This window comes from Ixodes scapularis, unplaced genomic scaffold (assembly GCF_016920785.2).
Source record: "Ixodes scapularis isolate PalLabHiFi unplaced genomic scaffold, ASM1692078v2 PGA_scaffold4__175_contigs__length_147842914, whole genome shotgun sequence".
Classification (NCBI taxonomy): domain Eukaryota; kingdom Metazoa; phylum Arthropoda; class Arachnida; order Ixodida; family Ixodidae; genus Ixodes; species Ixodes scapularis.
In genome coordinates, this window is record NW_024609879.1 from 61,328,898 (window position 1) to 61,353,603 (window position 24,706).

The 24,706-nt window shown below is 43.5% G+C and overlaps 1 protein-coding gene across 1 annotated transcript in view; it reads right to left on the reverse strand.

Annotated features, from left to right (window-relative positions):
• LOC115324431 overlaps positions 1 to 24,706 on the reverse strand; it is a 125,035-nt gene that overhangs the window by 62,428 nt on the left and 37,901 nt on the right. The window contains exons 2-5 of the mRNA XM_040218950.1: positions 7,803 to 7,836; positions 6,742 to 6,766; positions 5,555 to 5,716; positions 3,197 to 3,268 (exon numbers count right to left, since the gene is read on the reverse strand). Of these exons, the coding sequence (XP_040074884.1) occupies positions 3,197 to 3,268; positions 5,555 to 5,716; positions 6,742 to 6,766; positions 7,803 to 7,836 (293 nt within the window). The remainder of the gene's footprint in view (positions 1 to 3,196; positions 3,269 to 5,554; positions 5,717 to 6,741; positions 6,767 to 7,802; positions 7,837 to 24,706) is intronic.

A 24,706-nucleotide genomic window follows, 5' to 3' on the forward strand; every position in this document is an offset into this window, starting at 1 on the left:
CAAGGGTCTCAACGTACTCAAAGAGGGAAAGGAGATACTAGTTATAAAGGAAGGGGAATACACTAAAAGAAAAGTTTGAAAAGCGCATCAGTAATCTAGTTATTTTCGATTACTTCGAATTAACCTTGGTCATTGTCAGTGATAATGCGGAATTATTCTTGTTTGCAGTCCAAAAAGGGAATTGTACTATAAATATAAAAGTTTAAAAAGCTGTAGCGTCAGGACGAGGTGTCAATATTCTAGTCATCTCTGGTGTTAAGAATTCGACCTCTGTCTTTGTCAATGATAATGACGGTGCAGAAATGTTGTTGTTAACAGTCCCCATGGCAAATGACTCGATGATTTCTCTTCCAAATCTGTTATTGTGCCCGCCCAGGGTTTTAGTATTAGAAAAATGAGGTGTACAGTCATCGCATGTGCGGCTGTGAACGACAGTGGGGTGATACGACTCAGTTGAAGCCTTTGATGCTTCCAAGTTATGTTCTCTGAGTCGGTGGTTGACGCATCTCCCAGTCTGTCCAATGTACTGACTGCCACAGCTTAGTGGAATCGAATAAACCTTCCTTTCTTCGCATTCTACGAACTTTTTTGCATGTTTTACATTGCACCCTCGGGGACTGTCGCTCCCATTAACCTTTTTGCACATCTGTTTGAGGCGCATACGACAAGAAAAAACCACACTCGTGTCAAACTTGGACGCGATAGACCTTAAACGGTGCGCGGAATTGTGCATGTAGGGAACCACAGCGAAACGACCTTTCTTTTTTGAAACAACTTGCGGAAGTAGTGGTTTGATAATGAACCTCTCAAGGGTGGAGCGAAGTAGGTCAGCAGGAAAGCCCGCTTTTTCTAACCTCTGCTGCTGCAACTTAAGGCTACTTTCCGAGAAATGCTTGCACGACTTGGAGAATGAAGACTTGAAAAGTGACCTTACTATTCCATGCTTAACGGACTTGGAGTGAGCACTGGTGAAAGGGAGGACTCGCTTCTCCGACCTCTGCTGGAAGGCCCAACAAACACCTGAGGAATGAGGATGCAATCGTAAATCCAGAAATTGTAATCCTTCCACTGAAGGATTTTCCCGGGTAAAAGTAAGCCCTGCCGCACAGCCTTTGAAAACTTCAAAGATGCTGTCAGCGGACGCAGCATCTGGATAAATGACCAAGTAATCGTCAACATACCTAAAAACTAGGCAACCCTGGAAGGACTTTTTCAACTGATCGTTGATAGCCCTGTCAACAAAGAGAAGAAATATTTCACTAAGGACAGGAAATATTTACAGACAAAAGAAGGGAGTTTGTATAGGCTCTCGCCTTGCACCTGTCCTTAGTGAAATATTTCTTCTCTTTGTTGACAGGGCTATCAACGATCAGTTGAAAAAGTCCTTCCAGGGTTGCCTAGTTTTTAGGTATGTTGACGATTACTTGGTCATTTATCCAGATGCTGCGTCCGCTGACAGCATCTTTGAAGTTTTCAAAGGCTGTGCGGCAGGGCTTACTTTTACCCGGGAAAATCCTTCAGTGGAAGGATTACAATTTCTGGATTTACGATTGCATCCTCATTCCTCAGGTGTTTGTTGGGCCTTCCAGCAGAGGTCGGAGAAGCCAGTCCTCCCTTTCACCAGTGCTCACTCCAAGTCCGTTAAGCATGGAATAGTAAGGTCACTTTTCAAGTCCTCATTCTCCAAGTCGTGCAAGCATTTCTCGGAAAGTAGCCTTAAGTTGCAGCAGCAGAGGTTAGAAAAAGCAGGCTTTCCTGCTGACCTACTTCGCTCCACCCTTGAGAGGTTCATTATCAAACCACAACTTCCGCAAGTTGTTTCAAAAAAGAAAGGTCGTTTCGCTGTGGTTCCCTACATGCACCATTCCGCGCACCGTTTAAGGTCTATCGCGTCCAAGTTTGACACGAGTGTGGTTTTTTCTTGTCGTATGCGCCTCAAACAGATGTGCAAAAAGGTTAATGGGAGCGACAGTCCCCGAGGGTGCAATGTAAAACATGCAAAAAAGTTCGTAGAATGCGAAGAAAGGAAGGTTTATATGATTCCACTAAGCTGTGGCAGTCAGTACATTGGACAGACTGGGAGATGCGTCAACCACCGACTCAGAGAACATAACTTGGAAGCATCAAAGGCTTCAACTGAGTCGTATCACCCCATTGTCGTTCACAGCCGCACATGCGATGACTGTACACCTCATTTTTCTAATACTAATATACTGGGCGGGCACAATAACAGATTTGGAAGAGAAATCATCGAGTCATTTGCCATGGGGACTGTTAACAACAACATTTCTGCACCGTCATTATCATTGACAAAGACAGACGTCGAATTCTTAACACCAGGGATGACTAGAATATTTACACCTCGTCGTGACGCTACAGCTTTTTAAACTTTTATATTTATAGTACAATTCCCTTTTTGGACTGCAAACAAGAATAATTCCGCATTATCACTGACAATGACCAAGGTTAATTCTAAGTAATCGAAAATAACTAGATTACTGATGCGCTTTTCAAACTTTTCTTTTAGTGTATTCCCCCTCCTTTATAACTAGTATCTCCTTTCCCTCTCTGAGTACGTTGAGACCCTTGGGGGGCTGTTTTATTGTTGTGCCATTCTATGTTGTTGCTAAATGAAAGATGTCCTGTTCCCGTCCTCGTCCTCTCTGTTTTATACTTTCAAGTTTTGTATCCTTCCTAAACAAGTAATGTATCCTGCCAAAACGTCGGTCGCGACTGTGGGAATTCAGTACATTTTGTTTATTAGTTCATGCTCATCTTTATTGGTCATAACGTTAACCGCTAGACTTGCCTTGCGCTAACATCGAGCTAAGAGCTGTGCAGTATTTACAAAACAGGAAATCAATATGAAGTATGAAAACTGGCGAGCTAATTTAAATTATCGCGTCCCCGCGGGCTATATGAGCTGAAACACCCAGTTCTGACCTTTTCTGCGGCTGCGATCCCCAAAAGCTCAATAGTTTCTTGATATGTCTTATAGCCCGAAGTATAGGAATTCATCTTCGCATTCAGTGCCTAGTTCTAAGCACAGCTCTCAAAAACTGGCAGGTAAACCAAAGAAACATTAAATGATAGTTTCAGCTCATATTGCGGGCGATGGTAACTGGTCAGTTAAAAAAATGCAAGAAAGTACATTTTGAAATCTATTTGAATGTCGCTTAAAACAGAAACCACATACTGTCGTATTGTACAGGCCGACAAGGTAGAGTTCTATCTCGGGGCAGTCAAGTTCCCTGAAATACAATTCCGCCTGCAAAGATTCAACACAGATTTAGTATTGTTCACAGAGAGTAGTGTCTCAGGCTGGTGTTTAATGGCAGCCACCCTTAGGATGCTGTAATTTTGATTGACTAATTTGAACTTTGCGAAATTGTTTAGAAATTTAATATTGATAATATAGGCGTCTTGGTATGAAAGTATAAAGTTGCATAATTAGATTAAATAGAGCTTAAATCCAGGGTTGCGCTAATTGTTGTCGTTTCGTTGACGTCTCTTTCATTATGATTTTCAATCTCATATAAGATTTGTCTTTCTAAATCTGGAAACTAAATTAATTACAAAGAGCATGTTAGTAAAATTGACTGACCACAGAAAGTAAAATACAAACTCGGGACGAAGGAAGACGAACATTGCTTTCATTCAGCAACGACATGAATTGGCTTAAAAGCATTTCCTGCAATTAGGGACCCTCAAAAAAAGGGAGAAAACGAAGTGTAAGGATAAAATTATAAAGAAGGAAATAAGATTAAATGTAAAGTAAGAGCATGAGCATGTCAATATTTGGATGGGGTGGGGAGCTTTTATAATCTACGCGGATTCCTGAATCGAGTAGGTTAGCTCTTCTTTTGAAATACAAAAAAAAACGTGGACCCATGATTGTTAACAGTGTTCATGGTGAATGCCTCGACAACTTACTTGCCAACGATTTTGCTTTTTGCTTTCAGCACACCGCCTGTGAGAGGGCTCGCAAACCAGTGTGCCTACGTCGAACGGGTCAGCATAGAACATAAGAAATCTACGGTCGCCGATCTTGCTCGCATTTTAAATCTCACCACCTCTGAGTTTAGCACGAGGTTCGCGAGCCCAATCATAGGTATGCGCGTATGGAGTTTGAATTTTCCAAGGTGTACCAAAAGCGCTGGTTCTTACTGTCACCGCCCGTACTAAATTTACAAAGCAATGCTTTAGACTATGACATACTTTAATATTTGTTCTTGCCACCCGTGCCCAGCGATGAGCCAAGATTTTTTTGTCTAAAGCTCATAAGAGAAAATTTCCATTAATAAACATTTCGGAATAACATGAACTAAAACATGTTTTCACATGCTGTGTGTATTCCCTTCTCTGAAGATTAATTGCAATTAGCGGAGGCACTATTTATAAATAACAGGAGCACGATGTGGCATAATGTTAATAAAAAAATAGCCTCATCCGAGGAATGAGTTATTTACTGGCCTATCATCAGAAAAACTTGATCATTGTGCTAAAAAGTGAGGATGGAAGGTTAAAGGGAACCGGAAAAGTCGACTAGTTCTGCCCTTCTCTTAATAACTCGAAAGTTCTCGTTTTTTTTAAAGCAACCTTTTGACATCCTATTTAAGACAATAACAACGCCACACCTTTTAAACACACCCAACTCGCTCAATAAATATCCCATTGAACAGACGCCACGATTCTAGTTCGAGTCAGACATAGAATTTTACCGTTCAAAGCAGTTTTTAAAAGCACCTGGACAATTTTAGTTATGTCGAATACGAGACTGCGGTCGGAGTCCAGAGTGAATATTAAGTGAAGATTCCCAGGTGTATTTTGAATTCGCCCGGGCACAAATTCTATACAACTTATTTCAAACTGGAAGTACGGTTATCAGTCTGTTCAGTTATGTTATTGAAAGCCAGATTGTACTTTGACGCTGACTGAAAGATATCTGTAAAGCTCACATCAATTCTGAATTCCGAAATGCGGCGTTACGTGATCAATATCTGTAATGACATCCTCTTTCAAGGGAAGCTCTAGGTTGACAATGGTTGGAAAGGGTCGGCGTTAATCTAACCGGCCTCCGAACTTTGCCGCCCCCAAACTTGCCTTACCCTTGGCAGCTGCTTGCTTTGCCTTTAGATATGTCCGCCCCTGATTCTAGGTTTTTTATTTTTTTTTCTAGCTCACTATCACATGTAGTACATTATAACTCTTTATATCAATCTGTTTACATCAACTTACGACGAAACCTCTTCGGTGGCTAAATTATTTGTCATTGAGGTTATCTCCCGATAAAAAGAAAATCGCAGAATTTAATATTAGCACATCTCTCGCGCTTGGACGAATGCAGAGGGTTGCCTTAATTGTGTATATTGTTGGAGAATTTGCTTCACGTCTTTGTAATAACTTTAGGGCTTCAGTTAAGATTTTTAGATGCTGGTTCCCAAAGTGGCGCTCTTGATTATTTCTGCCATGTTTCTGCCAATGTTGGCACTTTAATCTTTAAGTGGGACTGCGCCATCCAAGTTGCTGATTAAAAATATAAGATGGTACATACCGTGTGCAACATCACGTTTAGATATCTTAAAACGGAAGACTCTGGAGCAGGCTCTTGCATCCTCGAAGCCAGAAACGTCATGTCGCTGACAAAGTGGACACCCACTTTCATACTTGGTCGGTTATTTGTATATGTAGTTCCTAAAACGTTGGGACGTAGAAACTGAACGTTGTTCATAAAGGAATTCCCCAATTTAAATTAAAAAACAAGAAGACAACAATTTCTTTCGGTACATTTATATGCAGGTTGTTTGATTTATTTCGAACTGTTTTTTTTTTGTTTAAGAATTCGTGAGTTTGAAGAGCGCCGTCTTTTCCATGTATTCATCAGACTGGGACGACATTAAACAAGGGACAATCGATATGCTAATTTGTATAATTAACAAGAATGTGTTAATTAACATTTTTATTGCCTGTTTTAGGGGCCACATTGGAATTGCAGTGTTCATAGTCATTATTAATACAGGACAAACTAATTTACAAAAACAAATTGCGAAATTGTACTGTTTTTGTAGATATTAACTGATCAGTTTTCGTAATTTATTGCCCATTTAAAAAGGAAATGAGCGCCGAAGAAGCGCACCAAGCTCTGCCCGCACTGACGCTTGTAACAGTGACCTAGTAGTTTAGGTAAAGTTGTCTTTTGCGTATCAGCGCACTCAGCAAGGACGCGCTGCCGAAATATACTCCGCTTCACGATAACTAGGTGAACTGTGGAGGCTACGGCACCCGCGACACAGTAAAAGAGTCGGAGCAAAGCGCCTGACATTACGACAAGCGAGCGTTTTAGTTTACTATTGACTGGCCACGTGCTTTTGTCCGACGCGGTTATTTGGTTTCGGGAAAAGCAGCCTCCACAGTTCGCTAAGTAATCGTGAAACCGAAGATAATCGGGACATGCGGGTGTTTTCAGTACTTTGACATTTTCCGACCTAGTCGCCTAAAGCGCGAAATTGGTTGCACTCAGAGAATTCCAGGAAAGCGGACAATTAAGTGTCCGTTCGAAATACAAAACACTCTCAAAATGCCCCCACACTTATTTCCATATTGAGAATAGCTTTAAGGAATATTAGGACTCTGCAGCACATGTTATCAGCTTTCTTTGATGTTCCAAATTAATACACTTCTATTGGAAATTCAGGTCAACCATTGGGACCTTTCGCAATGCCTAAAAAATTCAAAAGCAACATACATTTTTGTTGTGTTTTTACAACTAAATTTTGTAACAAGATATTTTCGCAAAAAGTCAGTTACGCGTGAAACCTGCCTTTATAGAAAGTTGGCCAAGGAATCTAGGTACCAATAGTCTCCGCTCTCTGTGTAAAGAGAGCGGACATGTAATACTTGGAGGTGTCCTAAAATCAGAAATGTCTGTGGAAGCACTTTGTGTGGTGAACTTTTAAGCACAACCAAAGGCGCAGTTAACAAGAACAAAGACACAATGTGTATTGCAAAGATATATAATGTTAAAATGTTTCAATGCATGTATTTCAAATGTTAGCTCAAATAAATAATGAATGAAATAATTAATGTTTTTACACACTCCTGACTGGGAGACAGGATCAAGATGTGGTCTAAGTCACCTGACAGGGCTTCATGCCCCTTTACTTCGCTACAAACTTTTCAGCGCACATTACTATTAGTAGATGATGCACTTGAATTATTATATTAGTACCATATACTTGACCATAAAGATACAAAGCAGAAAATTTTGAACATTATTTCAACCTAAAATGGGACGATTTAACTATTGTACAAAATAAAGTCGAAAAAAACAGAAGACAGAACATGGACCTGAAAGAATGAAATTCATATCTCAGGTTCTTCAATGTGCGGCCTTATTCTACCTTTAAAAATCTACAAAGAATGGCCGCCACATTTTTTAAACTTTAATAGTATTTTTGATGCATGGTGAATGGTCTTTTCAATGGAGCATTTCAAAACGTGCTACACTGAGTCTTTTTTTTTTGTTGTTTTCACTTTGTAAATAAATATAGATACTCTCAATTTATAACGCTGTTAGACAGTAATAATGTTATGGTTTAAGAAGAGATCCGTGGGGTCCCGAGAATTTCATTGTATATCCATGGAAGGGCCCTTATGTTTTGAAAAGAGTCACTTCTAAGAAATTCCAGGACGTGACAAGAGTACGCTACACATTTAAATAAAACGCAGTACTGCGAATATATACTCTTCGCAGAGTATATCTCTCTGCGAAGAGAGATGTACCCTCTGGGGACTGTAATCACTTATTTGAGGGCATGAATACAAGCTTATCCAAACCTACACCGAAAACGTCTTCTGCAGTTCTTTGCAACTTGTTTGGGACCACAGTCTTCATGATAAATTGCTCGAACAATCATAATGAACAACATCAGCCGCACGGTTCAACTTGTTATATTTACTATATTTGTTTTACTGTAGCAAGCTAAAGTTTTACGTTCCTGTTTTTCCATTCCAGAAGATTTTGGAACAACCACCGGCTGAACGCGAGAACGCTTTGCCTGCCGTCGGACGTGATTCATAACAGCCACAAACTTCATCTCAACAATACCACAGTAGCGTTGAACCCGAGACTCAAACACAGCACTCCTTCCTGTCACAGTATTTGCATGCTCCCAAGGGAGTAGCTGCTCGGAGGTCCTCATCTGCGCATTCAGCGTCGAAGCACAGTTATGTCCGGCGTTCAGTCTCAGGTGAGGACCTTTTATGCTACGTTTCTCCTTCGGTCATGCCTTTGTCTGGAATATCGGCTACAATATTGTTAGATCAAGGGCGTCGTTCTTCGAGCTACAGCTAGTGATTTGAAATTACTTGAAATTCCATCCCTTTGCACGGTGACAACTTCTCACTGAAGGTCGTTTAGAAACCTGCTCTGTTGAGCAAAAAAAAACAGTTTTACGAATGAACGTCATCGGCTTGCAAAAAAAAGAACTTATTTCTCTCCCTTATAATTGAGGCTTATGCACTCAGGTTGAATAACACATCACCCGACAACCATGCTGTAGTGGTGGGGCGTGATACCCGGACGAGAACTTGATTGCCTGCTTCAAAAGTTCGCAAATAATATTTTTGTTTCTGGTCGGCGCTAATCTTAGCTTATTGTTGACTATCAATTATCGGTCCCTCAATGCCTGAATGTAGGACGCTGAGGCTTGTCATAGGCTTTCACTGAAGAATCATATCGCCTGGATTCGAATGTGTTTATTTCTTTTGAGGCGTTTAGGAATGCACAGAGAAACTGGTTGACCCGATCTTGCATTGATATTTGTACACCCCTCTCTGGTCGTCGACTGCCTTCCTTGGGAGTCTGCAAACTCTGCTGCTACAAATGTATGGCAGCAAAGTTCCGTTGCTTGTTACTACCACATTTCTAGTCAAGACGCGGCAAAAGCACTTCGCGCATTCTGGTTTCTAACCTTTGCAGTAACAACACTTTTGACAAACACTTCTACCCAGTTTGAGCACGCAGCTACAGGAATAAAAAATTACTGGTAATAGCGGTACGGAAAATCAATGTGAATCTTATGAAATTTGCGGGTTGGCCAAACCTACCTGAAAAAAGACAATTTGGTTGTGAAACCTGCGTTGGTTCAAAAGTGCTGTGCTATTCACAGCGTTCCAAGCATCGTTTCAAGATCACCTCATGTGACTATGGGGATCGGTGGCCGCGTGGGCTAAAGCGCACACCCAGCTCGACGCGCGCGGAGCGAAAGCTCGCGCTGCAGAACCGAGGGATCCTGGGTTCGAGCCCACCCCTGCCTGTTTCCATCTGGATGAGGATGGTACCGGCGTGCGGTCGTGTATCACTACAGCGTGAGCACGTTAAAGACCCCAGGTTAGCAGTCGTACAGCACTGGCGAAGTTGCTCATCTACAGCGTAAACCAGTGTCGCCCCTACCGGCAGACCGACCTTACGTTGTATAAACCCCTAAAACGTTCAATAAAAAAATAAAATGAACAACCTCACGTGACTGCGTGAAATCATGTTCATCCTTTAGTACTTGGCTGTTCTTTATGCGACTATGGTAAGACTTGCGTTTATTAAAAAACATTTTCAGCGCTTCTGTAACCGTCGCCAAGGTCGCTAGGTCCTTCCTAAACGGTTACCAGACATTCCTGAGGATGTTCTCCACGTGGTCAGCCAGCGCCGCCCAGTAAGCTTCGTCCAGCACCGTTATGGTAGCGAGTCACTCTCCCCGGAGAGGGGTTGAAGGGTTGCAGGAATAGGGAAGAGGGCGTTTTAGACTCTGTTCTTAAAGATAGAGCACACCCATAGACGATTTGTGTTTTTATGGTATTAACAGGAGTGGGAAAGGCGTTCCAGCGTTGCCTTCTAAGTAATGGGTAAGATACGCTAAGCTACATGTATGTGTCCTTTAGATAATGATTAATTATGTCTCGCTGCTAAGAATTTTACTGGAGGTAAGTAATCGCCCGCGATTTTTCGTTAGCGGTCTAAAGAGCGTATTCTATTTTTGCATAATAAATTTAACGACCATAGGGTTGTTAGTTAACTGGCCACAACATCGCAAGCAGGGCCTGATTATGCAATGTTGAAAGGTTTCAAATGAGCCGGGCCTTCCTTGCAAAAGGGGCCCCCGACTGGCAAGAAAAGATGGAGGCTTTCATAGTGTGGCCTGCAAAATATACAACTATACTTGCAGTGGTCAACATCTATCTTATATACTAGAAAACCATATTACTTCAAGCTCTTGATAGCTGCATAGGTATACGTTTTTTTACTAAGACGTTTCTTAATATAAGTCAATTTTATCAAAGGCCGATGGCCCTTTGGATGCAACACCGCCCGAGCGAATTTATTTCAAGAAAAATCTGGAGTTACGAACAGCAATGTAAAGAGCTCGGCTAGTTTGCGGAAGTTTATTATGGTGTAGGTGTAACAGCGCGTAAAAACGATGACTAAGTTGCACTATCGAAGAAAGAAATGTTTTTTTACTATGAATTGTGGGAGGTGCCCGCGATGTAGTGATCGATGAAGCCCTTCATGACGAAACAGTTTGGGTGGCGCATGCATGATCGTGTGTGCCTTTCATGTTTTCCTGATTTATGTTTTCAATATTGAACATTTAGTTGCGATTCAGCTCTCCTCCAGTGTTGTTTGTTCCGTGCCATAGTTTACGATCTTAGGCGCTGTTACACCTACACCTTGTTACGAAGAAGTAAAACATGACTTGAAAAGGCCAAGGAGGCAGCATGCCACTTTGCTACGGAAATAAAGAATCCTGACAAATATTAAAGTGATCCCGACATCAGTGCATATTTGCCCTTCACTTGTGGGAATTTTTTCTTTTCAACCCGCTTCAGAAACTGACGCCTTCTCAAATTGCAGTTTCATCCGACTCCTCGAAGGCTTCAGGATAACTTAAAATTATATGTAAAAAAAGGACCTCTGGATTCACCACTCATTCTCTGTTGTGTGAAGCCTCATTGCTGCAAGTCAGCCAGGGGTACAAACGTTTTCGTCCTAGTACCGTTTGTTTAAGGTATAAGACTATTATCTCGTTACGAGAGCACATATTAAGGTAATGCATCGCCATAATATTTCCAGATCTATTGTAAACTGGCAGTGTAAAGGCCCTTCTATGGGCAGATATAGTTGTAAAGTCGCCCTTCGGTGAAAAAAAAATACAAACCGTACGTTTTACTAAATACGTAAGAAACATTCCAAAAACGCCAGGAACTTTCCTAAATAGTCGAATATGACACGCACCAATTGTGTTGAAAAATATTGGATTCTATTGTTCTCCATTGTATTGTTCAGTATCAGACGCAGTGGCTATGAGCATAAACGCCAGTCGATCGATGTCAGGATTTTTTTCAACTGTATTCAGGTTAGATTCTGGCAACCAACTTTTTGGACAAAGTTATTTTACCAGTTCTTCTCAGCCTTCACAAGAGAACGCGGTGGCTTATTTATTTTCGGCGAGCAGTATTAAACATCAAGGATATAACGTCTCAATTTGACGAAAGCTGATTACTGCATGCATCGTGATTTGCTCACCGAGACTTAGATTGTAAATGATAATCAGGTGGCTGCACCTTTAACTTGTCTGTCATCCTTGCTGTCTTCTAGTTGTGTAAACACGAACATTGTTCTCTCTTTTCTTTCATTATCCGTTGGGAAAACAACTTAAAGGACGCTTAAGCTTAACCTCTTAGAGTGGAGCGTGATAGCAAAGCATATAAACATTTAACCTCCCGCTCGTTTTCAAACCGTGAAAGCGTGCCTTGCCTGCAAGCGTGCAAGCGCGCCTTGATGTGCCGTGGACTGTTGATTGTTTTTTTATGCATGCAACCTGAGACTATTGTGCATCTATTCTTTTTTTGCATAGATGCCGTATTTGTCTGGGACGTGCTCTCGCGCACGCTAAAGAAAGAGGTGTGCATCACCCCGTCTGGCATTCGTTATTTAAAAGTCCTGAACGATGACTGCGTGCCATTTGATATGTTTTTTTTTTCTTTTAGGTTTTTGTAGTAGTTGGCGCTCACACATCGCAGTAAGGCGTACCGACCCCACTGCCAATAAAGTTCGCTTCTATTTCTTCTCTCTTATGAAGCAGGTCGAGAGTGCTCTTTCCACGCGCGAGCCTAAGCCCGAACGGCTAGGACTTTGTAAAAGCGCTTTTGGAAATGAGATCCTTTTAACGTGCCCTGCGAAAGTTTTGCAGCGCATTTTTAAATAGAATTTGACATGTGTTGTTTGTGTTGCAATAAAAACACAAAAAGCACCTTGCGAGTACTAGTCAGTAGCATGGGTTGCTCGCAACCGAAGAGTCGAACACACGATGCACACTCAAGTGTTCGAATCACGCTTAAAATTCTTAAAATGTTTCTCTAAGGGAAATGATATACTTCATAAAGTGACATCATTCGAGATATGTGCGACGAGTACGCGTGCGTGTCACGTTTTTGCGTATGCACATATTTGCATGTAGTTCTTCGGTTTCCATTTGCCAGTACTTTTTGGTGTAATACTGTTGTTTTCTTTCGTTTTTGTCCCATTTTTTAAAGTCATAGTACTGCAGGTATCCGAAAAAAAATTACATATGTATTGAATCATTTTCAATTCACGAGTGACGTCACGTTTCACATGAGCGTTGTGGGTTGTTTGGAAATCCCGCTCGAGGTCATGTGGCTGTGACGTCATAAACTATCGACCAATCAGGATTTTTGCATCCGAGATTTTTTCGTAACGCCAACGACGCCACAATTTTTGCGACACGAGCACCTTAACACTATCCCGTTAAAATGTATTACGCTGTTTAATGCAGCCTATGAAGCTACCGGCAAGAAAGTTCTTATATATGCTGCAGGTGAGTACAATTCCCTATTGAAAAATCCGGCAAAAGCTTCCAGTGCCATACCGTGGAAACGGGTTAACTTCCACTCATTTTCACCACAAACCAGCCTAGTTTACCAGTCTTTGGTGAAAATATTACCGACAGCCACTTTCGCTGGAAGGTTTTTCAGAACAACTTTCGATTACCCGTCACTAGAATCCTACCGGAAGACACTCTCGTTTGACGGACACCGAACTTCACTGGAAGCCGACGCAAGGGGAACGGCTAAAATCAAGGAAGCCAAGACGAGCAGAAGGACCAAGTTTGTATTGGTGGCAGCCAGTGCAGTGGCATTCTCGTAAGTGCGAGTTTTAGCTCGGGACGACGTTGCAATCTTCAAGAAGTGCGGGCAGCGAACTGTTTTGACGATCCAAAAAGGTGGGCACTTTCACTCGTTTTCATCCGAAACCAGGTTACCAGTCTTTGCTAGATTGTTTGCCGGCAAACAGATTTTGATTGAATTTCACCGGGATTGGGTTTCCAGATTTCGCTGGAATGTCACCGGAAGCCACCATCGTCTACCAGACGACCCGGTTCTGCTAGAGATCATACCCGAAACGGGTGACTCGCTTCCCTGTTTACCGAACTTCACTTGAAGCCGATGCGAGGGGAGGGGGAAGCCGAGACGAACCGGGGACTGGGTGTGTGATTATTGTGCCTCACACCAAGGACGAGTTCCCACGCACCCTTTCTCCCTCACATTGCGTTCGTGGGAAAAATGCGAGAGGGTCGTTTTGCTGACTTTTTTTTTTCGAAGAAACGTGGTTTCTTTGTACGTCAACGAGCAACGGTCGGCCAGGAACGAACGCTCAGTCTCGGCTTCTCGTTCCATGTGTGCGACCTGTATCTTCCAAAGCATTTGGGTGTGGAGACAAAAAGAAAATATTTTTCAGTGACCTGTTTCTTACGCTTCTTTGTCCGTCCGGCTTCAGAAGCATCGAGCGAGCGAAAACACTGCCCAAGATATCTCAACGTCGCCGGATGTTCGTTTCGCGCGTTCGTGGTTTTCGCTAAGCGTGATACTGACATGTATATGTCCGCCTGGTGTACCCGCGGCGACGACATCAGAGACGACAACGTGACTGTGCGCGTGATTTCTCAGTGGCGGCGGATGTTTGTTCCACGCGTTCGTGGTTTTCGCTAAGCGTGCTACTGACAGTGTGTATGTGTCCTCCTGGTGCACCCGCGGCGACGGCATTAGGGACGAAATCGTGAGTGTGCCCGGGATTTCTCAACGGCGTCGGATGTTTCTTCCGCGCGTTCGTAGTTTCCGCTAAACGTGCTGCTGACAGTGTACCTGTGTGTCCCTGTGGTGCACCTGCGCAGTTTTATGAGTAGAACTACTGTACATCTAGGAATTCACCCAGCGGCACTGTGAGTATCTTGAAAGATATCTTTTGCGACCAAGAACTTGGTTGTTCCTATTTGGTATGATCGCTTTTGCCTACAGCTGTGCAAATTGTTTCACTGGTATCAACCCTGTTAAATAAATACATAAAACCTCCAGGTCTATATGGACTAACCACTTTAATTGTTACTGAATCGTCCAGCATCTGGTAAACATACACCAACCACGATTCACAGGCTTCCTCCAAGCGCCTTCCGTTGACGTCCGAAAAAGAGAGAAAAAACACGGTAACTTCCGGCCAATCTGGTGATCTTCTGTTAAATTCCGGCTTTACTGGAAGTGAATAGAGTCCCCTAATCTAGTAAAATATATTTTGCCTGGATATATTCTTCCGGTAAAACTCGGGTGACATTCTGGTAAAAAATCTGGTGACATTCCGGTAAAAATCCGGTCGCATTCCTGTAAAACAACCTGTGACATTCCAATAAAAGATCCGGTGACATTCCCGTAAACTATGGCTATGGTGGAAGTGAAAAAGTTCGATAATCCAGTAAACTAGACTTTTACTGGAAATAACATTCAGGTAAAAATATTTTTGAATAGGGAAGGATCTCACGTATCAGTAGGTTGCCGAATATTTCAGCATAAAAGGCTATAAAATTACCCTGAGCGCGTCGTATATTGCACTGACATCTGGCTGCTTGGTTTTCTAAATATCCGTTTTTTCTATCTTCCTGTAAAATTGAGCAGATGTCAAAATGTACAGAAACATGAATGGTGTACTTTTATTTCGATATTTAAACTCTAGTACTGCATGGCATAACCAGACAACGCGGTTTCTTGGCAGTTATGTTAAACGAATCGCAACAGGTTTTTTTTAAATATATGGTAGCTGTTTGCAAAATGTATCGATTTGATCAATGTTTATTTGCAAAAGTTAGCCTGCACGAGATCCTCTTTGTTGAGCACTGTTGAAAGTAACGCGTTCCAGGTAACGACGTTACTGGTAACGCGTTAATGATTTCAGTAACGTTATAACATACTCCTTACATCGTATATGACTAACGAATAAATGATTTCTTTACTATTTTACAGTATCGTCTATCGACTAACGTTACTCGCTGCCTGTTACTTTTTAATATTATTTTTCTAGTGTTCAATTGAAACATTATTCTCATTATGTAAACCATGAAGAAAAGGCAGGAATATTTGCACAGGGTCATTTCAATGTCCTTCAGTAAAAAAGTTCAAATGCTGCAGCCTCCAATGCTTAGGCTCATACCAAGCCCCAAGGTTAGTTGCTGCTCGGAAATATCAGCAGGGCCTGGTACATATTTTGAAGGTACGCCTTTCTAACAAGGGGGACCTCATCCTTCTCAAAGAACACTTTCACCATACCGTAAAGACACAACCGTTTTGCTAGGACAGACGTCCTTCCGAAGGCGACAATTTCTGGCCGCTCGAATATTTTGACGAATTGAGTTAAGTTCGCTGGTTGACCTTCCCGCGTGAAAACAATAGAACCTGTGTTTTATGAACTGCGACTCAACCGAGAAATATTCCACGTACGAACACATGTGCCTAAACCACACTTAAAGGTTCTTCACTGTGCAAAATCTTTGACTGTCGCTGACAGATGTTTTGTTCTGAAGCCCTTCCAACAATGGTAGCCTTCCCTCCTCGACAATCACTTTCGCCATACCATGAAGTATCGCCGAGAACGTTGCGAGAACAGTTGGGAAGGCGAGTCCCACAGTGCGCTATGTGCTATTAGTAAGCTTGCCTTTTTTGTTTATTTGAGGAGCTTCATTTTCTATTTTGAGTTGGCCAGAAGGTCACGGTGACGCGACCATGGCGCTTTGTTCAAGGGGCTAAATGATCGGCCCCAGGGATAATCCGCAAAAGACCCCAAGAGCCAAATAAAAGAACCAGTATTCTTCTTTTCTGTTTGCGTTTTTGCCTCACTTCGTTTGTCGACAGTGTGTGACGTAACGGAATATTCCTTTGAACTTAGCCGCCTACCATTTCTGAGACACGCTGATCTAGTATAGCCTTTCCTGTGAAGTCAGGGCTTTGGGCCAGAAATCTTAGTAAACATGCGAATTCTCCGGTTCCGGAAGAGTTGTATAGAGGAAAGCGGTAAAGTTGTCTGTTGCTAACCGGAAGGCTCTTCGACGCGTATCTGCTCCCTGTAAGCTGAACTGTTTTGCTGTATGTCAGCTGCCCGATATTCGTATTGCTTCAACTCTGGTGAAAGTGCGCGTGTGGTGCGTCGTGCAATTCGCTTAAGCCATCGACACGATGATGGCATAAGGAATCGAAATGAGAAATCTAAGGTTTCCCTTTTTATTTTAGCTGATTTGCATCAGTAAGTGTTTTCAGCGGTTGCACTCGTAGCGAACTTTGTGGATGAGTGTAGATAGGGTTTTCGGGCGGAGATGGGGAGAGTGGTCGTGGTGATACTTAATGGTAGCTTTCATGAGCTGAAAAGCGGCATTATCAAGGATGCACGCATGGGAATTTTGAGCTTAGCGCAGTCATTGGGAAGTTAAAATGATGACGGAATCCTTTTTGAGATCACTTTAAAGTGGATGCATTTCTTCATACAAAATGTGGCTGGTGGTTCTCGTTATTCTGATAGTGGTGTTGAAGCCATATAAGGCTTATAAGGTGAAAACTTATAAGGCTTTTGGAGCCGGGTGGCATTTTGTCTAGCCACAAGCCTAAGGCGCGTCACGTTCCGTAGTATCCAGGTAGCCTTGGGTTCTCGGCTGCACCGTTGGAGTGCGATGGGCCTCTTTGCCCCTCAGGTTCTGTTAGGCGCAGATCCTGAGTAGGGGCGCCTGCAGGAACATCGGAGACGGCCGTGGCGGCCTAGACAGACTCACGCAGTGCTTCCTTGAGTGGCGCATGGGCACATTTGAGTCAGGTGCTTTCTGAACTTGTTCCAGTGGATAGTCCACGCCTTTAGTCGGCTCATCATACCTGACTCACCAGGAAAACAAATTCACTTGGATGGATAGATGATCGCTGCCCCATCAGTCAAATTGAACCCGCCACAAGCAGCCCCTGATGTAGGTAAAGACCCACGTGAGGTCCGGGCTGGTGTATGTTGCCCTGCATTACGCCCCGATTTCGCTGAGAATTTCACAAATTGGGCGACGTTCGTCTCGGTATTCCGAAAAGATTTAGCCCCAATTGATATAAAAAATACAACTCAATGAGGAAATCCACCGTCTTACCAACACCCATAGGAGAAGCCTGTTCAGTTTATATATGTCATCGCAGCATACTTCAAGCGGCTCGGAGAACCAGTCACGCGCGCCACGCAAGTCAAGAGTGTGCTTCGTCAGATGCATCATCAAATCCGTGACTTTGTGGATGGCAAAGCTTCCGCTAACTTCTAAGAGCTAGCCCAGGCGGCAGAATATCTCGTGGAGAGAGATTGGCGGTGCCTGGAATATGTGGCTTCGCCGCTGCCTAGCACTCATGTGGCGCGGGACCTGGCCTTTTACACTATTTCGACGTGCGCCGTTTAACCAGCTGTCCTGCCGACGGTTCAGATTGCAGCCCTCGCAACAACGGCAGCGGCGACTTGTCTCGGTCAACTATGGCCACGACACCCGGTGGCTCTGCAACCGTCCTACTGCAGGGACCAGCTGGCGGAAACAGCGGCACCCAGGCCCCCACTCCATGCACCACGTGCCTCCAGCCTGCAGTAGGGTCCCGCACACGGTGGCGTTTGAGTGCAGTGCTACTGGTGTGGTGGAATGGGACACATGGCAAGCCAGTGGCTCAACAACTAACCACGGGGTCCACCGCACTGCGTTCGGTGAAACCAGTCAGTCCACCTGCAGGTATCGTGCCCTAGAAATGGACGCTGGTAGGTGCTCTCCCGGCGGGCATCTACGACGCCGCTCTGCAACTGGAAACCACTGCGGAGGAAAGGAGTTATTGTTCCACTTGCAGATTTTGGGTCGTCACATTTGCAGCCTTGATAGACGTCTGATCCAGCATAAGCTTGCTGCGGATGGCAGCTGTGATAACTGACCAGGCTACGGGAGAAAAACAAGAAAAATGGGGCGTCCGAGGCTTACGCCAGGCAACTGGATGGTCACAGTGCACCACATCACTCCAATGTAAAATTGAATGGGCAGGTGGCTCCAGACGGCAATGCAGTGGTTTATAAAGAACCAGAAGCCGCGATCAACTTGTGTTTAAAAGAAATATTTGATGAGTTCCAGCAGGACTTAACCAATGCTCCTGGCTTCACATCACAATATAATGAATATCAATATTTGTTCCAGGCTCAGGAAAGCCACGACACAGCAAAAAGGGTAGAGTCCATACCGTATAGGCCTGCTGTGCCATTAAAACTTGGCTGACAATGTATTAATTTGAGAGATTTATACGTATGATGATCAGAATGGAAGTTTGAAGGTGAAAGTAAGTAAAACGCAGGGGGTGTTTGTTGATCACTGGCAAAGCACATGATGGACACCGGCGACGAGAGGCCCGCCGAAAACAGAAGGAGAAGGCTGTATCCAGTGCTTGCTAGAGCAAGGACTAACATCCCGGAGTTCATTATCTAGCATACCAGTGGTCGTGGCCAATAAAACAAGTGGATTACGGTTCCTTGTGGACTACCGACCCTTGAACCCCAACACCAAGTTCCAGGTCAATCTGAGGCCGAGCACTGATGGCTCCTGGCAAAACTTGGAAGTGCGCAATCGTTCTCAAGCTTCGATTTGTCACAAGAATTCTTCCAGATACTCGTTGTCGAAGAGCACGTACCGAAAACCGCATTCAACTGATACCAAGGAACTTTTCAATTTCCCCAGTTGCCCTTTGGGTGGCGAGGGAACCGACGAAATTCCACACACTGATGGAGAAGGTATTGCAAGGCGCCAACCGCAGCTTTTGCATGGCGTTGTTATATAACTTGCTGATGCTAACCTGTTAGGATTGGCCCTCGCACTATAGTAAATAGAAATTGAGCTGTATTATTTATACAATAGTATCTTCTGCACCCGTTAATTACACACGGCTTGGCCCTTTCAACTTTTCACCGGTCCAATTTACAGCCGCTTGAAGACCAAATGGGTTATGTGGACGTTTTTACAGCCTAGAACGTAGTCTGCCACAACGGGAGACATGTCTCGTGGCAGAAAAATACCGACATCGTCGCGAATGACCTTACGAGCAAGGTATGCAAAGGCCATGGGGCCCGCTGCCCTTGGATATTACTACCAGATGAGATGGTCATGCCCTGACGACACAAAGCGGCGACGCTGGCAGCTACACCACCCTTGGCCGTGCAGGAACTCTTGACGTCACGAGCGCGATAGGCATTGCGCTTCTCGCTGACCGACTTTGAAGCGAGAGGTAGAGAGATCGCGGTTACGTTATCCCGTTTCCATACTCCTTTAAAAGACATTGAGAACGAACTTATTAAAACAGATCGGCAAATCATCTCGTGATCTTGGCTGTGAGCCTGCACATCGACGTGCTCCGTCTCGCTTATACTTAAGAGAACTCCTTCTAAGGGCTTTTGAACTGTCTGGGGAAATAATACCATACTGTACGGACACAGAAGAAAGATATTTTCATTCAGAAGAGGAGACAATCTCTTGCAGCTCGGTGTCGTCTGTGCTGAAACACGCGCTATGGTCGCGCATGAAGGTCATTGCATCATTCGCGAACAAAATTATATATGCTAAACACGTATACGACAGGATGAAATCGGCCTGTAGAGGACTCAATAAATAAATATATACATATATGTAAATATATATATATGAATATACAGGGAGTTTGTTTTATTCTTACACATTTGTTTAAAAAAAAACGTGAAAGCTACACTAATGCGGTTTGTGCAGGTGGGTTATACGGCCAGGCGGACATTATGTGAGTGGCTAATCTTTGCGATAAGTTGGCTAATTAATTAAAATTCGTTACTTAACTTTTTCATTAGTGGGAATAGACCTAAGGTTCCAATTGGAAACTTGTAGAGCATCATTGAAAACCACTAATTGAACTGTTTTTGGAAGGATATAACGCCGGGGCAGCATTTTACAGCGTTCTGTAAAAACGCTCTATTTGGACGCGTTTCTAGATTTTGGTTTCTTATCGGAGCGCATCACCGCGCCCGCGGTCCTGCTCTCCAGTGGCTGAGACGCGCAACACACGTGCGCCGTGTGTTGCGCGTCTACACACGTGCGCCGTGTGTTGCGCCCCTCCTCGCCTCCCACGCCATTCTACGTGGGAGGCGAGGAGGGGGCTTCGCGCCGCGACCACCGGGGAGCAGGATCGCGGGCGTGTAGATGCGCTCCGATAAGAAACCGAAATCTAGAAACACGTCCAAATGGAGCGTTTCTACAGAATGTCGTAAAACGCTGCCTCGGCGTTATATCCTGCTAAAAATAGTTGATTTAGGGGTTTCCGATGGTGCTCAGCAAGTTTCTAATTGAAACCATATGTGTATTTTCTGTAATTAAAAAGTTATTAAACGAATTTTAATTAATTAGCTGACTTATCGCAAAGATTAGCAACCCGCATACTGTCCGCCTGGCAGTAAAACCAACCTGCACAAACCGCATTAGTGTAGCTTTCACGTTTTTTTTTAAACAAATGTGTAAGAATAAAAAAAAAACACCCTGCATATATATATATATATATACAACTTTATCTAATGTGTTCAAAAACAACCACAGCGGTCTTCACTTTTTTACCCACAATAAAAAAGTAAAAACCAAGCGAAAAATCATGGTCGATCAAAGAACGAGATAACAGAAAATTAACGAGTGTAAGAGATGCACGCAAATTACGCACGCTAAAAGGTTGCCGTGTGGCATCTTGACTTTTAGCGGAAAACTGAAATGTCACTGCATATATCCAGGCTAGACAACGCACTTCTGTTAAACAAAGTCTGCATACGAGACATTGGCAACACACCTCAAATTGAATGAACGTAAAAAAAGTGAAATGTCTAGGAACACGGAAGGGAACGTGAAAATTAACACTCCCCCAAAAGCAAATCACCACAAATTGTCTGTATCGTGATAAAAATGTAATAGAAACGTACAACAGCTTTGACATTAACAAAAACGGCAATTCGTTGCCTTCGCCGGACGGTAACAAATCCCTGTAACGCGTTCATATGTCATAGAGTAACGAGTAACGCTATTTCTTTACTGAATTTCTGTAACGTTTACACCACCGGTCCTGGTGCAGTAGTTTAAGGAGTGACACAATAACTAGCGGTCAAACATGCGCTCCACGATAGGTGGTAAAACCGTAAGTTTTTGCTTCAGCCGCTTCAATAATTCATATCTTGAAAACAAAGAACAAAAATCCCCCAAGTTTGCCGTTAGATTCTCCCGTATTTGAAGTACGTTCGCAAAATATATTGTTTTCTTAACTTCTTGACTAAAACTCTAGTCTGAATTGAGATGAAATCACCCGCGCTTATAATAACTATACAGTAGCTCGTACGGAAAGGTGTACATCGGGAAAGCGGGGAGATGCCTCAGAATTCTACTCCGGGAGCACCGTAGTTAGGTAACAGAAACCGCATGCTCATATTTGGCATTGCACTGCCGTGACTGCACCTGATCACTTTCACTAGAATGTGACACCGTGTTGTATCACCATAGGGACCAAGAGGCTCGAGATAAGGTGTAGGCTCACACAATAAGAAAGGAAAGCCCAACCTGCGTGAGTCAGGCTTCCTTGGCATTGATGGACAGTAGGATATAATTTTTAGATAGGGGAAAAGTGCTCATAAAATGACATGACCGATGGAACCCTATTCTGTGATGCGTAGGCGCCGTTCCATCAGAATTCGAGAGTCATGCTTTTTATGGTTTTTTTTTTTTCAGGGTTTATATTCGATAATATTTAAGTTTTAGTCAGGGCTTGTATCATCTACTCTTTCCTCTGTACACGGAACATTCGCGCTGTTTCCAAATGAACCGATACCAACAATCACAGTTATTTGTCCTTTAAGGTCAAAAAGCTGACTCACCTGAAATGCCATGAGTAAAGGTAAGCATTATTAAAAGGCTCTTGACACGAGGCATCATTTTTTCTGGAAACCTGATATGCACCGTTGGAATTAAAAAAAAAAAGTATACAAACATCTCAAAATCTGATAACTGCAGTTCCTCTGGAGAAATATAATCCTCGAAATAATAGTGTATGCCTCCTCCCGAGTGGGCTTTTATTTCTTGGGTATAGTTTGCTTTTCCTATACCCTTTGAACATTTTTTTTTTAAATTTATTTCGCACAACTGTTCGCTGTAACCTTTAGGTTCGCGAACATGAGGCAAAAGGGCAAATGTTAGCATACGCAGTACACTTTCTATTTTTCCAGCATATCTCGATTCCCTTAAAGGGACAATGAAGGCAATTTCGGAGATCTTTTTGGCGATTGAACTGGGTTCCAGGCACGTCTCAGGCCACGTTGCCCAAATTTCAGCCGAAACCGGCGCTTGTGTTCCGCGCAAATCAATTGAACAGTCGCGGTAATAATCGTACCGGGATCGACTGAGGCGACGCCCCAAGAGTTGCGGGAGAAGCCAGGAGAAGCGGAGCTCACGTGACCGATGCAGGGCAAAGGAGCGCGACGTCACAAGAGACGCGTCAGCGATTGGTCGAAACGAGAAACCTGCCCTCGATCAGGTTTTGGTTCGCGATTTTTAGAAAAGCTGTTCTAATTTCCGCTTGAATAACCATCAAAAGTATAAATCGGATCGGAAATGATTACTAACCCGTAAATAAAGCAGCATCATTGTTTTTTTGTCTTTGCTACGCTGGACGCGAAACCGGCAACGAGCAACTATGGGCCAACAAAATAAAATTAAAAAAAGAACACGGTACTCGAAAGATTTTGCAAAATTGTAGCTGTAGATGGCTGTTCTAACGGTCGACTGAAGACCAGTATTCGTTCGGGCGACGCTAGTTTTCACGTGTGGGTTGCTGTTCGTGTTCTTTGACGACGAAAAGAGGACGTCCGCGGTGGAACCGGATCCCGGAACGGCGGGATCGCTGCCGCTTTCCCTTCGGCATCTCGCCCGCGTCCGTCCTTTGGCATGCGGGCCGCTTGTTGCCGGCTGGGCGGTCTCCGTCGGGTGATGGCAGAGGCCGCCACACACGTACTCCCGTTCCGTTGGTGTTCGGTCACTGAACGGAAGCTCGAACTCGCTCGCGAGAGCGGCATTCGTCCATGTTGACAGAGTCGGCGCAACAACCGCGCCACCGCGCTGCTATAACCCACCGCGGTAACCAGAGTCTCGATCTAATAAATACTACCGATACCGACTATTCACACTTGACGTCACTCCCTACGTCACCTCCGTTTTCGAAGGCCCAGAAACGAGACTGGAGATGGTTCAGTTTCGGTTTCTTTACTTCTTTCGTAGGCACATAAATACGCGTCATAAATGTCTACAAAAATTGGGCGGCATGCTATGTTCCCAAGAAGCATTAAAACACCATTTAAAAAAATTAAACAAGATCGTCCTCATTGTCCCTTTAATGTGGTTGAGCTATCAATGTAATGGACGGAGTATAGTCAGCGAACGACGGAGCACCCACACACACACACAAACGCACACACGGCTAAACTGAGTTATAGTGAGCAAAACAACTTCGCGTTCTATTGGTCTTTTCTATACATGAACTCCTAATCAATATTTTCTTTCGGACAGCTACTCAATGTGTCCTTTAAGTTCGCAAACATTAGGCGAAATGATGAATTTGGGCCAAGCGCGGTACATTTAGCCAGCATTTTTACATCCATTCAACTGTTGTCCAACCTAGTGTAATCGACGGAGTATGTTCAGCAAACAATCCCGCATACACACGCTCACAACTGTACGGTAAAACTAAGAGATGCGAAATGCGATATGTCAATGTTTTTCTAAGTAAATCAGTTGTGAGTTAGCGTCCGTCCTGTCGTCTTTGTGCCTATATTGTCCACGCTTTGTTCGCGCTTTTTCACCATTTAAAATTGGTTTCTCCTTTTAAAACTCAAAATCTACCAGACTCAAGGCATGCGTAGGTTTCTCTTCAAGTAGTAACAATGCAGTTCTGAGTCGCCAGAAGTCGAGCGTAGTCTTCAGCTTGTGTTGTGATTTCTTGCACAAGTTTCTTGTTTTTTTTTATTGTTCCATTTAATTTCTGCCTTGACCTTTCTTTTCTCTAGTCATGAATCTGAAGGAGGGAGCGATCTGGGGTATGCACTGTTAATTTGGGTGCACTTGTGTGTTCGTTGTGTGCCTCCACTTCTTGGGAGACAGAATATACTTTAACGCGTGGATGGCCTTCATCTTTTGATACGTTTTCTATCAAGGTAGGTGACGCGTGAGTGTGGTGAGTTAAAGTTTGGTTCTTGAACGTAATTTTTCAGTCGCCTTTGCACTCTGAATAAAATACTAAT